This window comes from Marmota monax, unplaced genomic scaffold (assembly GCF_021218885.2).
Source record: "Marmota monax isolate L192 unplaced genomic scaffold, Marmota_monax_Labrador192_F-V1.1 WCK01_AAM20220418_F8-fsc00024, whole genome shotgun sequence".
Taxonomy (NCBI): Eukaryota; Metazoa; Chordata; class Mammalia; order Rodentia; family Sciuridae; genus Marmota; species Marmota monax.
In genome coordinates this window covers 1,865,500-1,885,818 of record NW_026695224.1, presented here as the reverse complement: position 1 = coordinate 1,885,818, position 20,319 = coordinate 1,865,500, and the positions used below count along the sequence as shown (strand labels likewise).

Below are 20,319 nucleotides of genomic sequence, written 5' to 3'. Positions count from 1 at the left end.
TTTTAACCAGTTACAGGTTTTGAAAGGCCTAAGATGGATCACAAACTACAGAAAAAGGCCCTAAAGGCTTCAGTCTTCATTTCAGCTATGTGACCACTTAAAACCTGTTTCTTCTTCAGTAAAGTAAGACTGCCAGCGTCCAAAGGACTAGGTTTCTAATCAGAATCCATATATATTCACTCCTGGGGCCATAAATTACCTTAAAATTCTTTTCAAAATCATATGCACTCATCTGGGAAGCTGATTCTGCAGCTTTCAATCAGCTCTCAGCACAACACTCTAAGAAGCCACTGTACCAACAACTCTAGTCCTTACACCAAGAAACCATGGGATGGAGTGCAAAGCATAGTTCTGAAACAATAGTCTCAGGACTAATCACTTCCTGTCTGTGGAAAGATCTATGAAATAAAAATACCTACTTCATAAGGAGTTGATAATGAGTAGAAACATGTGGGGTGTTGATCCAAAATTTCTGATTTATGAAAGTTGCTTTCATTATGTAAGAAGACAAAAAGTCATTTAAGAAGCTATACTATGTACCCATTTGACTATTGAGGTTCCCAGGCACTAAGGAACTGCCCTTAGACAAAGAGCTTGCCAAGTGTCACACAGGCAGGGCTTCTACTCTGCCCTTCTCAAGCCCTACACCACAAAACCACAACAGGCCACATTCAAAACACAATGCTAACATGAGCCTAAGCCTAGCTGAAATGGTGCTTAGGTTTGGGCCCACCAAAGAGGAAATAAAACCAAAATGATATATGGTGACAACAACCTTTAAAAATAAAGGTATTTAAAATTACCAAGTGACCCTTTCGGGGTCTACACACTTACCAGACCTTAAGAAAGCTGGTGGAGAAGAGACGACTGCACCAGGTGAGTTGGCCATTTCAAATTGTTGACTCTAATAATAAGTGTCGCAGGCTACATTACAGCAATTTTAAAACTGTTTAGTGAAGGTTAGAAGCAATCAGCATTAGATTAATTGAAAGCAGTGTGAGCAGTTATTAACATGATGCAGTGCAAAACAAAAGGCAATAATTGAGGATCATTATATAATTTTATTTTCTGTTTTATGACTTGAAAATTTTATTTCCTTTGTTTGATAAATTACATTTGCTTATAAAGATGAGGCAGCAAAAATAATATTCATTTATTACACATTACATAAGAGTAGCATGCTTAATTGTGCAGTAAAATAATTATGCTACTATGTAACAATGCTTAGAATTCTGCAGAGCAGTCTATACCAGAAGCAGGTTAGTTCAACTTTCAAACAAAACTATTTACATATTCTTCTAAAAGTCACAATGAAGTTGTTTTTAACAACCCAAGAAGTAAGTGACTCACTGAGAAGTTTTATTATCTATACTTCATACAGTTAAAAGAATATAAAACTTAAAACAGCTAATTTGGAGGACTAGCTTCAACTGTTTTCTCTTTTAACTACAAAGAAGTAAACGTGTAGGAACATCCAAAATTAATACTATCTACTTAACTACTTTCTACATGAAACTGGATTTAAGCAACTGCATTCAACAAGTTACGTAAAACAAATGTTTTTCTCATTTAAAAGAAAAATAAGGTTTTCAAAGTTTATTGTTATAACATGTATTTAAGAAAAAACAAAGCAAAGACTAAAGAAAATAAACTCCATGTGCTTATTAAAAGAAAAGAAAAATACTGCAAAAATAAATGCTGGGGGCAGTGCTCCATTCCCTGTGAGAAAACTCTGATTATTCTTGGTCCAGACATAACCAATTCATTAACATTTCTTATAGCCCAGATAACCACATAGTTAATAGCCAACTCAGTATTTCCATATGACATTAAAAAAAAAAAAACACTTAAAGAAACATGAAACAAAAATACTTTAGACTATTTCAAATTATTGTATTGACTCTAAAATGTACTGGCGACTCCTATTCTAAAAATTCTCTCATACCTTGTGAGTTTTCTTATAACTTTAAGTAAATAAATGTACAAATTAACATTTAAAAACAATTTAATTGGCAACAAAGATGATTGATGAAATAAAACACTTTCTATGTGTTTTAAAGGAAAAAAAAGTCAGGGTACACAACAGATAACTAAGAACTTCATTAAATGAGCAAAGTTCAAAACATAATAGAAGAAAAAAGAAAACAAACAAAAAAACCAAGAAAACCTTGCTTAATATTAATGCAAATGCAGATTTAATTTTCTTGGACAATATCTTTTCCATCCCTCAATAATGATACATAGTTTCCTTAGTGGAAGACTCGCCATCCACACCTCTCCAGCTTTAAGGGTGCACTTTTTGATCAAGACTATATCTAGGGGTGGGGATATAGCTCAGTTGGTAGAGTGCTTGCCTCACGTGCAAAAAGGCTCTGAGTTCAATCCCCAGCAACATTAAAAAGAAAGAAAGAAAAAGAATAAAGACATTTAAAAAAATATTATATTTAGTCAGTGAGAAATTTGGTAAGTTTCATTCTCAGATCTTGGAGAAGCTATCAGCCACAAGTGCTAATTTAAAGTCCTGACTTTGCAATTTGAACAAGTCAGTTGAGGACACAAGCACTGTTGGCATCCTCTGACCTCTACAGCCTCGGATTCCCAAAACCATGAAAGGAAAGTATAGGTCCTAAAGGCCACTTGTCCAGGGAAGGGGCTCACTTCATTCTGGGCCCTAAGTATGCTCAATATGACTTACTTTGTGGCCCCAGCCACCGACTCCATCAATATCTGTCACATAGATAACTGGCTACAGCTTAAAACTAATGGGAATATAAAAGGGAAGTATGAAATAAGGCAACGAGCAGTCGCCACGTTTTTAGGGTCAAAATCTAAAATTGAAGCTCTTTGGCTTTTGTGGATAGAATACACAGAGGGAAGCCATAGTCCGTTTCCCAGTTATGTGTCGCCGCCTGATTTCTAGGGGCAAGACTCCATGAGAAGTCGTGTAGCCGCTACTTTCTGAGGGGAAATACGGAATAGATCGGGAGAGAAACAAAACTAGACGGGAGGGCCGCCACCTGTTTTTTTCTTTTTTTGCTGGGGGCGGGGTGCACATCGGGAGCAAAGGCAGGGCCGCCGCCGACTTTCTAAGGAAAAATTCACATCCAACAGGTTCAATCCCAGGACCCCCACCTCCCTCTCGCCCAAGGTGCTTAAGGGGAGGAACCACCCACTGTGCGGGGGTAGGGAGCGGCGCCCCAGCCAGCCAAACCTGAGCGCTTGGCCCGGGCTCTTCGCTCCAAGACCTTCCAGCTCACATCAGCCATGAGACCCTCCGCCCCGGCCATCGGGCTGCGGCCACTGAATTGGCAAAAGCCCTGGGGGACGCCTGTGTGCACCACCCGCCCGGCCCCGCCCCCCCGCGCGACACTGTCGAGAGGCGCGCCGGCCGGAAGTGAGCGCGAAGGCGCGCTTCACCCCAGCTCCACGCTTCCCTATCGTCAGAGGGGCAGCCCTTGTCGCGAGAAGGCGTGGAAAGTCGTCTGCGGCTCGAAAGCGCCTCAAGGCTGCGTCCTTTCTGTCTTGATCGGTCGGGTAGTGCTTTGCGGCTGCCGTCAAGCGCGGCGCTGGGCCGGCGGGCGGGGGCCAAGGGGCTGCCATGGCGGCGGCGGGCCGGCTGCCGAGCTCCTGGGCGCTGCTGGCGCCGCTCCTTGCTGGGCTCGCTCTGCTGGGAGTCGGGCCGGTCCCGGCACGAGCGCTGCACAACGTCACGGCCGAACTCTTTGGGGCTGAGGCCTGGGGCACCCTGGCGGCCTTCGGGGACCTCAACTCCGACAAGCAGACGGACCTCTTCGTGCTGCGGGAAAGTCAGTGCTTGCCCGGCCCTCCCTCTCTCCGCTGTCCGTGTGCCCTCCCGGTGTTCTCCACATCCCCTGTTCCCGTAGCCGGTCCTCTTGCATTACCCAGTCCTTCTCTCCTAGCCCTGTGGCCCTCCCTTTATCTCCAGCATCCTTGACAGCTTGTCCTTTTTCTCCATTTTTCCAACCCCGGGTTCTGTCCCGGTCACTTCACGTTTTGACCTGCCCCTCAAAGCCCTGGCAACACCCCATATTTTTCCTGAGAAGCCCGCGGCCTTCAGTCACGCACCCCACTCGTCCCCGTGGAATCACCTGCCTCTCAGAGTCCTTCCTGATTCCCAAGAGTCTTTGTAGCTGTCCTCTCCGTCTGTTCTTAAGGCCTCTTTATTTGCTTTGGCTTTACTTCAGGTTTCCCCTTTGATGAACAGAAGATGCAACTTCACAGTTTCTTCTCATAGAGGACTTATCTTTGCTTCCCCATTTAACTAATCCCTCCCCCTATGTCAGGGTTTCAGTTTTCTCTGAAGCTACTGTAACCTCTTAAGGCCCCAAACACTCCATCCCTTTCACAAACGTTGTGCAAGGACCACTAATAAACCCAGAGCTTTATTGAGAAAGTCTTCACAAACTACAAACTCTTCTACCTCATGGACTCCCTAGTCGTTAGTGCACAACTGACTCTTTCTCATTACCTTCACCACCCTAATCTTCCAAATCTGCGCTTTTTTTTTTTTTTTTTTTTTTGCCAACTTTGTGGTTCTTGGAAGTTATTTGCTTTAACCATCACAAAGACCTTTTTTTTTTTCCCCAAAAAAATCTTGATGCTGACAGTGGGCATAGAAGGGATCTTAACATTCTTGAGTACCAATAAAAGCAGGTATTGCATAAAGGTCAAGGCCATAAAGAAAGTGAGGAGCTAGTGCAGAGCCTGACTGACAGGATCCGGACCTCTTGTGGACTCTGGATATTTTTCCTGTTTTTAATGACTCCCCATTTTGCAAGAAGTGTTTATGCTGCCAAACAAGTAACTACTTCATCCAATCTTGGTAGATGGTAGTTGGCCTGTCCTTTCTTAAATGGTTTTAAAAGTCTATCTCATTGAATGCTAATTGAATTCCAAGAATGCATCAACCTCAGAGATGATTTTATAGGAGCCAGAGCAGAAGGGTCTTGGAGGATTCAGTTATTGCTGCTTAAATGTTTTATTGTGTCCATGTTGTCAAATATCTACAACAAGAGTTAAAGTTCTGTGATGAGCTAAATGACCTTTTAAAAGAACAACATCATGGACGTGGGGAGCACTGGGATTGATATATAGTATGGTATAATATAGGGTTTTTTGTTGTTTTGTTTTTGTTGTGAATTAAATTCAGAGTCTCACTGTTACACAATAGTACAGTTTTAAGGGATATTCTTTGTTTGTTTTTTTTTTTTTTAATGTCAGCCCATCTGACTCTTGGCAGAATCCACTGACTTTGGTTTGTCTTGATCCAACTATGTATTTTTATGGTTATCCTTCCTCTGCTTCTTTGAATATTAAACTTATGATATACTGTTAAGTTCCCATCCCGTTAGATTAATAGGGCTATCTTTGAAAGTGTACATGAACTGGAATAGAGTAAGTTTTCTTGTTGACAACAGTGCCCAGAAAGTTTATAACCATTGGATGAATATTTTACCAGGAAACATTTTTCTAACATCATGTATTTTCTTCTTTTAGAAAATGATTTAATCGTCTTTTTGGCAGACCAGAATGCACCCTATTTTAAACCCAAAGTAAAGATATCCTTCAAGTAAGTACAAAGTTATACGTTTTTTTAAACATTTAGTCATTAGCAAAATTATTGATATGGATTACCTGGTTGGGTTGTTTATGAACTCACTCTCACCTGTGATGTGACACAAAACTACTAGTTAAAAGGTATGAGTAGTAAGTAATTAGTCAAGAAAGATAATGAAAGTACTAAAGTTTAAAATAATTTCCTCTTTAAAAAATAAAAAGAAATAAATTTGAGTGGAATGAGATCTATTCCTATGTGAACATTTTTCATTCCTTTGCAGTCTAACAGGCTTTCTTGGATGTATTAGATATTGTTCCTCATCCAGAGCATGCCTGTGGGAGTAGATTAATTATATGAGGTTCTTCAGGTTAACATCGTTTTGCATGGGAAACAGGGAGTGTAATTTGCAGATCAATGACTTCTGTCTTAACTTTTTAATTGACTAATAGTTGATTAGTTATTAAGGTAGATTCTGAAGGAATTCAATTCAGTCTTTTGAAATGAAATTATCTGAATTTTGAAAAAGTATCTAATCTTATTTTTCTTTTTCATGGTTGGCATTGTATGAAACAGTGTCCCCCACCACAAATGATAGTGAGCCATCACAATTTTGAAATTATAGGAAATGAGGAATTATGTATTTAAGGGGAAAGAGATGGCTCATTGCAGGCCAAAGTAGCACCTCCAGAGAGTCACTGAATTCTAGCTTGACTATAATATGAGTAAATTTAGGTGAGGATGTTCAAGTTTAGGGACACTGCCTTTAAAAGAATTATATTGTTTACATATATGAATATGTAGAAATAAATATCATCAATATGTATAGCTATAATGCTCTCCCTAATGCTTTCTTCCAATAAAAAACATTGTGGGCTGGGGTTGTGGTTCAGTGGTAGAGTGCTTGCTTGCCTAGCATGTGTGCGGCACTGGGTTTGATTCTCAGCACCACATAAAGAAATAAAATAAAGATGTGTGTCTACAACATAAAACAATTAAAAAAATAGTAAGAATCTTTTAAGAAAGAGAAAGAGATGGTAGTAAAGACAACATGTTATGAAGAAGAGGTTAAAAAAAAAATTTTGCCTGACAGAACAGGATGGTACACTTTGGAGAGTCATAGTCTAGGAAGCTGGAATCAGAGCAGAGTAGGAGCTATCATAAATAGCATAGAGTTTAAACTCAGTTCCATGAGGAGAATCTTAGCTTCATGGGTTCTTTTAAAATCTAGTCCTATTGTTTATCCTAATCCTTCAAATGTGACTTGTATATTTTGGAAGCTATAGAGTCTCTTCTTTATCCCTTTTGCTCTAATTTCTTGGTGATGTTTTTAGATACAGATTGTTTTTCATTTGCTCTGTTGGGCATAGGTGGGCCCTTGTTGTTCATTAAGAAATTCTTACCAGTTGGTTATTGATTTGCTCAATTCATCCCTGTTCCTTTATCTTTTTGTTTGTTTTTACTTTGGTCATCTTGGTTTTTATTTGTTTTGTTTTCTGAGAGGGGTTCTGTACTTTATCTTCTAAGACTTCCATATGTTAGTTGTGATATTTTTTTATTTCCGAAGTTTTCTTTCTTCTCTTTCTATTTTTATCCCTTAGCACCTTAGCATGATGGGTTTTTGTTTGTTTGTTTGTTTTTATGATCATACTTTTCTTTTCTGGCTTCAACTGTAATTTTGAAGTTTTCTTTGGTTCCCTTCATTAGCTCTGTTTTCTTCACATTCTTTCACATTGCTATTTATTTTTGCTTTCTTTAATATTCATAGTCTATTCATCTTTGATTAAGTCATTAAAGCGCTAATTGAAAATTCTTTGCATGATGGGACTTCTATACTCTATCTTGTCCTTTATATATTTTCCTCTTTGGCTGGCATGCCAGGGGTGGAGGTAGGGGCAATGATCAGACTGGTTTTGTTTTGTTTTGTTTGTGAACTTTCTGTTAACTCCCTGTTTTTAACTTAAGGCCAAAACCTTACCTTCTGCTATTACTTAAATCCTTAACGTCTGAAACTTTCTAGAAATACACCTATTAATTCTTACCATGGTGATTGAGAGGGAGAAGGGCATGCATTTATTTATTTATTTTTTTGGGGGGGCATGCATTTAAAAAATAATTATACATCGTCTAATTGGAAGTTTGTTGTCTTGCTATTTGCTCTAAGTAGAATTAAATATAAATGTAATATAAGCCCTATTTTTTGGTTGATCATTCAGACAACATTATGAGAAGACTCCAGGATGTTAAGTGTTCAAGGTTAATATAAATAGTTTTAGAATTATTTTATTAAAAATATAAAATTAGATATATATGTTTGGATAGCGAATTATCAGATTTCATAAAAATTTGTTTTCCCTTGTGAATTCAGACTAGCTTTCAAAAGGAGCCAGGGTTGTGGCTCAGTGTAGAGCACTTGCCTAGCATGCATGAAGTGCTGGGTTTGATCAAACCATATAGAAATAGAAACAAACAAAATAAAGGTATTGTGTCCATCTACAACTAAAAAAAATATATAAAAATGAAAAATAAAATCCTTAATTTTATTATAAGTTTTGAATGTACATTAAAATCCAAGTTAAATGTCTTACAAATATCTTAATTGATAGGTCACACTGATATTCTTTGTTGCTTTAGCAGTTATGCTCCTCCACTTATTACAAACACTATCCAAATAGCTTAGTATTTTTGACAAAAGAACTAACTAAAATGACTGTATTAGCCAATGTTTAATATTGGCAGGTACAGAGATAGATAGGTTTTCTCTTGGTATGTTTCAGATCTATTGTTTTGTAGGACTGCTCTGCATTCATTCTCAATTCTTATAGAACAAAGTAGTCTTCATACAGAAGTAGTGATAATAAAGAAAAGAATAAGATTAATCAGTTCTGTGATGTTTTCAATTTGGCATTGAAAATATTTTATGGTAGAAATATAAAGATGTCCTTTACTGTTGTAACTTCTCTAATATTTTAAAATGTTTATTTCTTTTAGGAATCACAGTGCATTGATAACAAGTGTAGTTCCTGGGGATTATGATGGTGATTCACAAATGGATGTCCTTCTAACATATTTTCCCCAAAATCATGCCAACAATGAATTAGGAGCTGTTATCTTCTGGGGACAAAATCAAACATTAGGTGAATGTGTTTTAAGAATTTTTAATATTTATCATTGGAAAGATGTAGGAAAATATGCCTGATAGTCTTAGGAAAATATGGCAGAAATATTGTTCTGAAATCAGTTCAAAATGCTGTTCTTGGGTGTTAATAATTGTAAAAAATTTTTAGAAGTTCTCATTATTCTTTTTCAACTCAGAAGCAACCTGGGGTCAATTTCAAAGAACAAAGTCCATTCTTATTAGTTTAAGGAAACAAGATTTATCAAAAGATTTTAATGGCTTGTGAGATTGTTGAGATAGCTAAAGAATAAATTCAGGGTTAAATACTCAGGAATAGTTCTCAGTGCCATTAAGAAAGCTATAATCAGAAGTGGTCAGTTGCAAAATAGCTGTCACAGTGATGCAGTGCTTTCCATGATTCTTGTCAGCAGAGTGGATGCTACACATGACCTCTTAAAACTTTCAAATTAGTGAGCAGATACAGAGATAGAACTCAAAGTGTAAATGATTGACAAAGCTTAACTTAATCCAATATCTTAGATGCAAGGATATCTAGGAAGTACTATTTTTGGTTGCTACTCCCCAGTACAGGAAAGCACAAAAAAGTTGAAGTAGAGATTGAGAGTTATCTAACCATATCCACCCATGAACCTTCAAGTCTTATCTGAAGAGGAAATAATGATAGAAACTTTGTTCATGGAGCCAGATTTCAAGGAAGGCAAATGCAGTTGTGCTTTGTCACATTTGGAACTATAGATAATAATCTCAATCAATGCTTTATAATCATCCATTCATTACTATGAAGTATTTAAAGGAGTACTGTGTGCAAAGCATTGCTTGTCAGTGAGCATAGATAAAACAGAGTTAGATAGTGTTGCATATATTGGCTTCTGTGCACGAATACCTTGTTCATTGTCAGTTACTTTAATGCTAAATTGTATACAAAGAATTGGCGGGCTGGGGATGTGGCTCAAGCGGTAGCGCGCTCGCCTGGCATATGTGCGCACGGGTTCGATCCTCAGCACCACATACAAACAAAGATGTTGTGTCCGCTGAAAACTAAAAAAAAGTAAATATTAAAATTCTCTCTCTCTCTCTCTCTCTAAAAAAAAAAAAAAAAACAAAGGAGAATTGGCAGATAGTTAGAAGGAATCTTAAACAAAACTCATGCTGGTTTTCACTATAGGATGAACTCTGTCAATATTTTATCCTGAAATTAGATTTACAATGTCTCATTAATGATAATAGTTGGAATGAATTAGAAACAAATCTTGCAAAGAATAAAACAATATTTTCCCTAACTGTAAATATCAAAAATAATATATAAATGCCCACTAATTTACGTGTATTCTCTCTTTATAGATCCTAACAATATGACCATACTCAATAGGACTTTTCAAGATCAGCCACTAATTATGGAGTAAGTATGTACTCTGCTTCCCTGGGAATGGTTTAAATTTACAAATATAATCTTTTATGACAGAAGCTACTTTGCTAAGTAGTATTGACATTAAATTAGTTTCTTAAAGCTAATAGAGGGCTATATTATTGATTGTATGTTGGTGGTTTGCCATTATGAAGGAGAGAAAAATGAAGTTTATTATTTTGAAAAAAGGAAGATCTGTGCTTTTATAGCTTCATATATATCCATAATGGACCGATGTTAGTAGTTATGTCATTATTAAAAGAACTAAGAGAGTAGTTTTTAATTAAAATTGTTTATGCCCAATTGACAGATATGAAGAATATAGGGTTTCCTCTAGAAATATAGAAAGATTCTTACATTAAAGAGAAATTTTGCCCTTTTTGCAGCTCTTCCTTTGTGTTTTGTTTGTCCTCAAAATAGTCTCACGTACTAGGATAATTTATTCCAAATTTCTGACAGGATGTTTTGATAATACAGTAGCAATCATTCTTGGAGCTACAGCTACAAATGGCCCTCTTCTTCCATTAAGAACTTTCTTATAGTTGTTAAAACCCTATCCGTAGGTCAGTGACCATTTGAAGCATGACTGATAAATCCATGGGTTAATCTTCTTAAGGGTGCTCACCTTGATTTCTTTCATGCTTGTGTTTTTTTCATTGTTGTTACAAGAGTCAACAAATAGTATGGAATTTTATATCATGTGAGCATTGTTATCATGTGAGCATGTGAGGAGTTATAGCCTCTCAATAAATCCACCTAAATAAACAAGTTGGGTCATGGCTCAGAAATAACTTTCTAGGAATCGAAACCATCTCCTTATCCCTCAGGAGTAGGCTAGATTATGTAGAAGTTACAGCAATCCCAAAATCTCACAACAAACTTTATTATTTTTTTTTGTTCACTCTACAATGTGTCCACTGTAGGTCAGCAGTAGGTGCTGCTGTGACATTGCTCAGAAAGGTAGGCTATCAGAGACCCCACTACATTTGTAGCTAGACCATCCAAAATGCATGTTCTTACATTATTGTAACATGCTTAGTAAGGGCTAGTAGCAAGCAACAGTGACTAAACACTGGCTTGGAAGTGATATGTGTTACTTCTGCCGACATTTTATTGAGTATAAGTAGAACACTGGTGAACATTGTGATGTCTACCAGACCTCCCAGAGTTTTGTTTTTTCTTCTTTTTTAATAAAATAGCTATTTAATGTTTTTTATGATTTTTTTACAGCTTCAATGGTGATCTAATTCCTGATATATTTGGTATCACAAATGAATCCAGCCAACCACAGATACTATTAGGAGGGTGAGTAAATATGATTAAAGCCATATAATTAATTGTATGTGTTGTTGCTGCTGCAGAAATTACATATCTGTATGAACTAATTGCTTTAACAATTGTGAAAAAAACAGCTGATTGGAAATCCTTGTTTTCAAAAAAAATTTTAAAGACCATTTGGTCAACATATTGGGTTTTTCAAAGAATTTAGACTTATATAACTGCTTTCTGTATAGAACTTGCTTAGTTCTTCTATCCCCTTGAGAATTAGAGATACAAACTTTATAGATCCTCATTTAAATATTGGTTCATTAGGTGTTTTTAGAAATAGGACACTTTGATTTAAATAGGATGGATAGCTATAGTCTTAATTAGAGTTTACCTTGGTCATGAAATGTGATTCACGTAGATGTGAAAATTATCAAAGTTTAAGGTATTCTGAGGGGAAAATGTCAAATTTCTTTTCACTTTTTCTGAAGGTTTTCCATAAAGAATATAGTGTTTCAAGGCTGATCATAGTAAATTTTGAAAGAATTATTATGGATCTTGAATGAGAAACTTTCTCCCACATACTTGGCAAAATATTTGACAAACTAAGTCCTGCTTTAAAGATGAATTGGAAACAGATCTTAATTTGCCTGTGTGGCCATGTCTAGGAGGAACTGAGTACAGGTGAAGAGAGGTGAAGACACAGGCCCCTCCATTCTGATCATAGCAGGTTAGGACAGTAAAGGAAGCTGCTTGTCTTTGCTTTCTTCAAATGGACACATGTGATTGAAAATGTGATGGTTTGTCTGGCCAGGTTCATTTCATGATAATCACCATTTTAATCAGACATCATTGGAATATCCTTAATGTGTTATAGTTTGAACCTTAGAAATTAAAACATGCGAAACAACTGTTTTAATAACTCAAAAAGTAAAATTCTACTATCATTATGATTTAGAATATCATGTGATAGTGTCATAGCTCATTTGTTCTGAATTTTATATTTTATCTAATACTTATTCAAAATGCATAGCTTTTAAAAGTTATTCTGTTTAAAAACAAGTTCACTTGCACTTTTTATACATTTTATTCCAGTTCTATATACTGGAATAATATTCTATTATAATAGCTCTCATTTAAACTTCAGGTACATATTAAATAATAGTTACTAAACTTACTCTGAGAGACAAATTTCAATGTAAGTTTTGTCTTGATACTAATTTAAAGAAAAGACTGTGTCTCAGGGCTATGTGTTTAGTTAAGTGATAGAACAAGTGCTTAACATGCACAGACCAGGATATAATGGTTGAATCCCCTGCACCCAAAAAATAAATAAATAAATTCTGTCCATAGCATTGTTAGGTTGACAACATACCAGCAAAAGCTGAATATGTCCTTGTGAAGGCAATTTCTAAAATAAGAAAATGACATTTAGGTCATTTTTTAGCTTTCTATTACTATGACAAAACATAAAAGGGGAAAATTTGGGGGCTGGGGTTGTGGCTCAGTAGGAGAGTGCTTGCTTAGCACTTGAGGCCCTGGGTTCAATCCTCAGCACCACATAAAAATAAATAAATAAAATAAAGGTATTGTGTTCAACTACAACTAAAAAATAAAATATTTTAAAAAGCGGGGGGAACGGTATTTTGGCTCACAGCTTCAGAGGTTTCATTCAGTTGTCAGTTGGCATCATGGTTTCTGGGTCTGTGTTAAGGTGAGGAATATGTGGCAGAGAAGATCTGTTCACCTCATAGCCACCAAGTTGCAGAGTGAGAGACAGACAGACACACCAAGGCTCACATATCTCCTTTAAGAACACTCTGCACCAACTTTCCTCTAGAAGGCCCAACCTCCTAAAGGCTATAACCACTCCCCTAATAGCGCCTCAGGCTCTTCAACAAATCTTCAGAGAACATTTAATGTCCAAACCATAACAGAATCAGTTTTACAAACAGTAGACATATATGTATAGCTATGTAAGTAAAAAGAGCCATCAGCATTGACACTCTAAAAACTCAGAAGACCTTGGTTGTTAACCCAATGTTATTGATCAAGAAGTGTAAACTTGCCTGATTTATTAAGTAACCTAATTTACCTTTTTCAACTTAAATACTATGCTTTATGCAACTTAAATACTATGTCAAACAGAAGTTAAATTTGTTAAATTTAATTAGTTAAATTTGGCCAGCAATTTAGCTTTATGGGAACTCTATAATGATCTTTAAGCAGAGTACCCCCATAAGATTAGGCTGGAACACATGCACATGCCTATAACCTGACCCAGTACATGCTTGGAAATAGGAGACTACCCACAAATAAAACTTTGGAAACACTTTAGCTGGAATAAATGTCAATACAGTCAGACTAAGAAGGCAGTGGTAATAAGTAGAAGGATCTAAAGTAATGGGTACAGTGGGGTTCTCTGGCAGGAATAGGAAGGGTGGTGAAGCTACCTTAGTATGGTATGTTAGATAATCAAAGGCAAAGCTTTTCTTTGCACCTCAAATTCACTTTACAGTCACTTGAAATCATGTAGTAATGTGCCACATTACTTAGGTATAACACCTTCCTATTAAATGTTAGAGCAGCTTCTGCAGTGATGTGAGGTTATCATTAATTAGAATTTTAAGTAAAAGGGTATTTAAAACTGATGTTGCACAAGCATTCAGAATATTGTTTTTAATATTAAAATGCAAACACCTGTACCTATGATTTTTATTAAAGGAAAATATAATGTTCTGTCACATATTATTCATCTTTAAACAATAATGTGATATTGAGCCATTAACATGTATTATTTAGAAAAAAATTGAAAATTACTTTGGGAATTATGGCACAAAATAAAACCAAATGATAATCCTTAAGAAATGTTTTAATTTTATAGTCCACATTAGTACTCAGAATCATAACCAAAAAGGTAGCTTGGGGATGATTCATGGTTTTTTATCATTCCCCTGGCAATCCCTACACTTCTCAACCTATATACCACTTATATTTTTTAACACTGTTGGTAAAAGCAATCTATTAGAATTTCACAAATCAGATATTTGTCAGTATTTCCATGAAAATATGACGTCCATTTGCTAACTTTTCTCTTTTCCTAAACTTTGCTACTTGTGATAAATTCATTTATTTCCCCACTGTCACCCAAATATTTTTATTTCAAAATCAAACAACAAGGCTGGGGTTATAGTCAGTGGTAGAGCACTTGCCCTCGAGAGGGGCACTGGTTTCAATCCTCAGCCTCACATGAAAATATATAAATTAAATGTATTGTGTCCATCTATAATTTTAAAAAAATTATTAAGAAATAATGAAAAACTTTAGTAGATGACTTTTAATTTTATATTGCTGTGATTACTTTAATGGTATGTCATAGTTATTTTTTAAATTTATTTATTTATTCTAATTTGTTATACATGACAGCAGAATGCATTTCAATTTGTAGTACCCATATAGAGCACAATTTTTCATGTCTCTGCTTGTATACAAAGTAGAGTCACACCATTTCTATCTTCATACCTCTACCTAGGGTAAAGATGTTTGTTTCTAAAGATTTCACCGTCTTTCTTACCCCCATACCTCTCTCTTCCCCTCCCTCCCCTTTGCCCTACCTAAAGTTCCTCCATTCCTCCCATGCTCTACCCAGTCCCCATTGTGGATGAGCATCTATGTATCAGAGAACACATTTGGCATTTGGTTTTTTGGGACTAGCTTGCTTCACTTAGAATGATATTCTCCAACTCCTGCAAATGCCATAATTTTATTATCTTTTAATGCTGAGTAACATTCCATTTTGTATATATACCACAGTTTTCTTATCCATTCATCTATTGAAGGTCATCTAGGTTACTTCTACAGTTGGTGTTATTATGAATTGTGCTGCTATGAACATTGATGTGGCTGCATCACTGAAGTAAGCTGTTTTTAAGTCCTTTTGGTATAGACCGAGGAGTGGGATAGCTGGGTCAAGTGATGGTTCCATTCCCAGCTTTCCAAGGAATCTTCATACTGCTTTCCAGATTGGTTGCATCAATTTGCAGTCCCTCCAGCAATGTATGAGTGTGCCTTTTTCCCCAGTCCTTGCCAACACTTATTGTTGTTTGTATTCTTTAATAGCTGTTGTTCTGCCTGGAGTGAAATGAAATTTTAGAGAAGTTTTGATTTGCATTTCTTTAATTGTTAGAGACACTGAACATTTTTTCATACATTTGTTGATTGATTGTATATCATCTTCTGAGAAATGTCTGTTCAGTTTGTTAGCCCATTTATCAATTGGGTTATTTATTTTTGGGGTGTTAAGTTTTCTCAGTTCTTTATATATCCTAGAGATTAGTACTATATCTGTGCTTGTGGTAAAAACTTGGTCCCATTCTATAGGCTCTCTCTTCGCCTCACTAATTGTTTCTTTTGCTGAGAAGAAGCTTTTCAGTTTCAATCTATCCCATTTATTGATTCTTCATTTTATTTCTTGCACTATAGGAGTCTTACTAAGGAAGTCGGGGCCTAATCTAACATAAAGAAGATTTGGGATTATTTTTTCCTCCATTAGGCAGGGGGTCAAAATACATTATATCTATATAGTGCTTTTGGTAGTATGGTCATTTTGACAATATTAATTCTGCCTATCCAAGAACAAAGGAGATCTTTCCATCTTCTTTAATTTCTTTCCTTAATGTTCTGTAGTTTTCATTGTAGAGGTCTTTCACCTCTTTCGTTGATTCCCAAGTATTTAATATTTTTTTTTGAGGCTGTTGTAAATGGGGTAGTTTTCCTAGTTTCAGAGGATTTGTCACTGATTTAAAGAAATGCCTTAGATTAATGGGTGTTGATTTTATGTGCAGCTGCTTTGCTAAATTTATTTATTAGTTGTAGACGTTTTCTGTTGGAATTTTTTGGATCCTCTAAGTATAGAATCATGTCTTCTGCAAATAGTGGAAGTTCGAGTTCTTCTTTTCCTATCCATATCCCTTTAGTTTCATTCATCTGTCTAATTACTCTGGCTAGAGTTTCAAGAACTATGTTAAATAGAAATGGTGAAAGAGGGCATTCCTGTCTGGTTCCAGTAGTTAGAGGGAATGCTTTCAATTTTTCTCCATTTAGAAAAATGTTGGCCTTGGGTTTAGCATGGATAGCTTTTACAGTGTTGAGATATGTTCCTATTATCCCGACTTTTTCTAGTGTTTTGTACATGAAGGAGTGCTATATTTTGCTGAGTGCTTTTTCTGCGCCTATTGAAAGATAATATGATTCTTATCTTTAAGTCTATTGATGTGATGAATTACATTTATTGATTTTTGTATGTTCATCCCTGGGATGAACCTCACTTGACCGTGGTACACTCTTTTTAATATGTTTTTGTATTCAATTTTCCAGAATTTTATTGAAATTTTTACATCTTTGTTCATTATGGATATTTGTCTTAAGTTTTCTTTCTTTGATGTGCCTTCGTCTTGTTTTGGAATCAGGGTGATATTGGCCTTGTAGATTGAGTTTGGAAGTGTTCCCTCTTTTTCTATTTCATGGAATAATTTGAGGAATATTGGTATTAGTTCTTCTTTATATGTCTTGTAGAACTCAGTGGTAAATCCATCTGGTCCTGGGCTTTTCTTGTGTATGTTATTCTGACTGGGCAAATCATAGGACTCTAGAAATTTGTCCATGCCTTCGATATTTTGTATTTTATCTGAATACAGTTTTTCAAAGTATTTTCTAATTATCTTCTGTATTTCTGTAGTGTCTGTTGTGATATTTCCGTTTTCATCATGGATGTTAGTATTTGGAACCCTGCAGGGACACTGTCAGCCTACAGCGTAAAAACTATAACACCTTGGATCTAGAAAGGAAGACACACACAAACAACATGAAAAAACAAGGGAAGTAAGTGCTCCATACAAAGCAAGATACTATATTATTAGAATCCATGGCCAGCACAGCAGAAGAAATGACAGAGAAGGGGTTCAGAATATACATAATTAAAATGTTCTTTGAATTAACAGATGATAAAAGAGATCAAATAGAAGCACCAAAAGATCATTTCAATAAAGAGCTACATAAGCAAATATAGGAAGCAAAAGATGACTTCAAGGGGGTTGGGGATGTGGCTCAAGTGGTAGCACGCTCGCCTGGCATGCGTGCAGCCTGAGTTCGATCCTCAGCACCACATACGAACAAAGATGTGTCCGCTGAAAATTAAAAAATAAAATATTAAAAATTCTCTCTCTCTCTCTCTAAAAAAAAAAAAAAAAAAAGATGACTTCAAGACTTCAATAAGGAGATGGAGGTTCTGCAAAAAAACAACAACAAAAAACCAGAAATCTTTGAAATGAAGGGAACAATAAACCAAATTAAAAACTCAATAGAAAGCACCACCAGGAGATTAGATCACTTAGAAGACAGAACCTCAGACAATGAAGACAAAATATGTATTCTTTAAAATAAAGTTGACCACACAATGAAGATGGTAAGAAACCATGAGCAGAACAGTCAAGAATTAAAGGATAACACAAAAAGACCAAATTTAAGAATTATTGGGTTCAAGAAAGGCATAGAGTTACAAACCAAAGGAATGAACAATCTATTCAATGAAATAATGTTATAGTTATTTAAGGATACAAAATTATATTTTCTGGAGATCTGCTTGACACTTTAGATGGGCCAATTAAATTCCCTGATGATTTACCACATGGCTTTGTTTGATTTTGGTGGATATTTAAGTGAATTTTTTTTATTCTAAATGAATGCCTTAAGATATTGTTTTCACAATGTATTCACCATTTATTTATTCATTTATTTTAGAGAGGTTATTATTTATTTTAAAACATACTTTCAATGCGTACTTTTTTTTATTAGTTCTCGTTACTTACACATGACAGTAGAGTGTATTTTCACATATTATGCATACATGGATATAACTTATTCTTATTAGAAGCCCATTTTTCTGCTTATACCTGATGTGGAATTTAAGTGGTGGTATATGCATATATAAACATAGAAAAGTTATGTCTGATTCAATCTGCTGTCGTTCCTATTCCTGTCATCCCCTCCCATCCCTACATTCTCCTTTGTCTAATCCACTGAACTTCTGTCCTTGCACCCCTCCCCCACTTTATTGTTGTTAACATCTGTGTCTCACCTTTGTCTAGTATGAGGTAGCTGTACTTATGTGGGTTTGTCTCTGCCTTCTAGTCTTTCCATTGGACTTCATGTCTGTTTCGATACCAATAGTATCCTGTTTTTCATGTTATAGCTCTGTACTGTAATTGAAAACCTCTGTGGCATAATTGAAAACGTGGTATTGAGATGCCTTCTGCTTCACTTTTCTTGCAAAGGATTGACTTAGTTATCCTGCGCCTTTGAATTTCAGGACTGCCTTTTCTATTTCTATGAAGAACATCATTGGAATTTTAATGAGTTGCATTAAATGTGTATAGTGCTTTTGGTAGTATTGACAATATTAATTCTGCCTATCCAAGAACATGGGAGCTCTTTCCATCTTCTAAGATCTTCTTCAATTTCTTTCATTAGTGTTCTGTAGTTTTTATTGGAGACGTCTTTCACTTCTTTTGTTAGATTGGTTCCCAAGTTTTTTGTTTTGTTTTGTTTTGATTTGATTTGTTTTGTTTTGTTGAAGCTATTATGAATGGAATAGTTTTCTTAATTTCTCTTTCAGTTGCTTCATCATTGGTGTATAGGAACACAATTGCTTTATGGGTGTTAGTTTTATATCCTGCTACTTTGCTGAATTCATTTATGAGTTCTAGAAGTTTTCTGATGGAGTTTTTTTTGGGGTCTTCTAAATATAGAATGATATAGTCATTAAAAATATATAGTTTCAGCTTTCCATTTCCTATTTGAATTCCTTTAATGTCATTCTTTTGTGTAATTATTCTAGCTAGAGGTTCAAGGACTATGTGGAATTCAAGTGGTGAAAGAGAACATCCCTATTTGTTCTAGTTTTTAGAGGGATCGCTGTCAGGTTTTCTCCACTTAGATTGATGTTGACCTCAGGTTTAACGTACGTAGCTTTTATAATGTTGAGGTATGTACCTACTCTCCATAGTTTTTCTAGGGTTTTGAACACAAATGGATGCTGTATTTTGTCAATTTTTTTCTCATCTATTTAGATAATCATATAATTCTTGTCTTTAAGTCTATTGATTTCTGTACGTGGAACCAAGCTTGCATACCTGGAAAGAAACCACATCATCATGCTGCACTATCTTTTCAAAATGTTTTGTATGCAGTTTACCAGTATTTTATTGAGAATTTTTGCATTTATGTTCATCAGGGATATTGGTCTAAAGTTTTCTTTCTTTGATGTGTCTTTGCATGGTTTTGGGATCAGGGTGATAATAGCTTCATAGGATGAGTTTTACTCTATTTCATGGAGTAATTTGAGGAGGATTGGTATTCTTTGAAGTTCTGATAGCACTTGGCTGAGAACTTTTGATTCATATTCTTCCCTTTTTTGTTATTTTTTGATATACATAACACTAGAGTGTGTTTTGACATATATACATGGAATATAACTTATTCTAATTAGGATCCCATTCTTGCTGGTAGACTTTGGATGTCATCTTCAATTATATTGCTTGAAATTGATCTGTTTAGATTTTCTATGTCCTGTTTCGATTTGATTAGGTAATATTTGTTAGGTAAAATTTGTTGATGTCTTCAAGGTTTTCTATTGTTTTGGAGTATATGTTTTCAAAAATAGTTTCTGATTAACCTCTGTATTTCAGTAATGTCCTTCTTGAATTTCCTTTTTCATCACAGATTTTAGTAACTTGAGTTTTTTCCCCTCTTCCTCTTGGGAAGCTTGCCCAAGGACATATTGATTTTACTCATTATTTTAAGCAAACCAGTTTTTGTTTTGTTGATTTTTTTTTTTTTTTTGAATTTTTTAAAATTTCAATTTCATTGATTTTGGCT

The 20,319-nt window shown here is 35.6% G+C and overlaps 2 protein-coding genes across 6 annotated transcripts in view; one reads left to right on the top strand and one right to left on the bottom strand.

Annotated features, from left to right (window-relative positions):
- Positions 1-3,363, bottom strand: part of Phkb (phosphorylase kinase regulatory subunit beta) — a 225,231-nt gene extending 221,868 nt beyond the window's left edge. For 2 of the 4 annotated variants that reach the window (XM_046435180.2, XM_046435178.2), the window contains exon 1: positions 3,212-3,356. In XM_046435180.2, coding sequence (XP_046291136.1) covers positions 3,212-3,287 — 76 coding nt within the window. In that variant the 5' untranslated portion in view covers positions 3,288-3,356. Of the gene's footprint in view, positions 1-834; positions 947-3,211 lie in introns of all 4 variants that reach the window. The other 2 variants (XM_046435179.2, XM_058576017.1) reach the window with 2 other exon arrangements.
- Positions 3,364-3,425: 62 nt separating this feature from the next.
- Itfg1 (integrin alpha FG-GAP repeat containing 1) overlaps positions 3,426-20,319 on the top strand; it is a 254,097-nt gene continuing 237,203 nt past the window's right edge. Inside the window, exons 1-5 of one of the 2 annotated variants that reach the window (XM_046435181.2) lie at positions 3,426-3,806; positions 5,518-5,590; positions 8,567-8,712; positions 10,056-10,113; positions 11,350-11,424. In XM_046435181.2, the coding sequence (XP_046291137.1) occupies positions 3,599-3,806; positions 5,518-5,590; positions 8,567-8,712; positions 10,056-10,113; positions 11,350-11,424 (560 nt within the window). In that variant the 5' untranslated portion in view covers positions 3,426-3,598. The remainder of the gene's footprint in view (positions 3,807-5,517; positions 5,591-8,566; positions 8,713-10,055; positions 10,114-11,349; positions 11,425-20,319) is intronic. The other variant, XM_046435182.2, reaches the window with a different exon arrangement.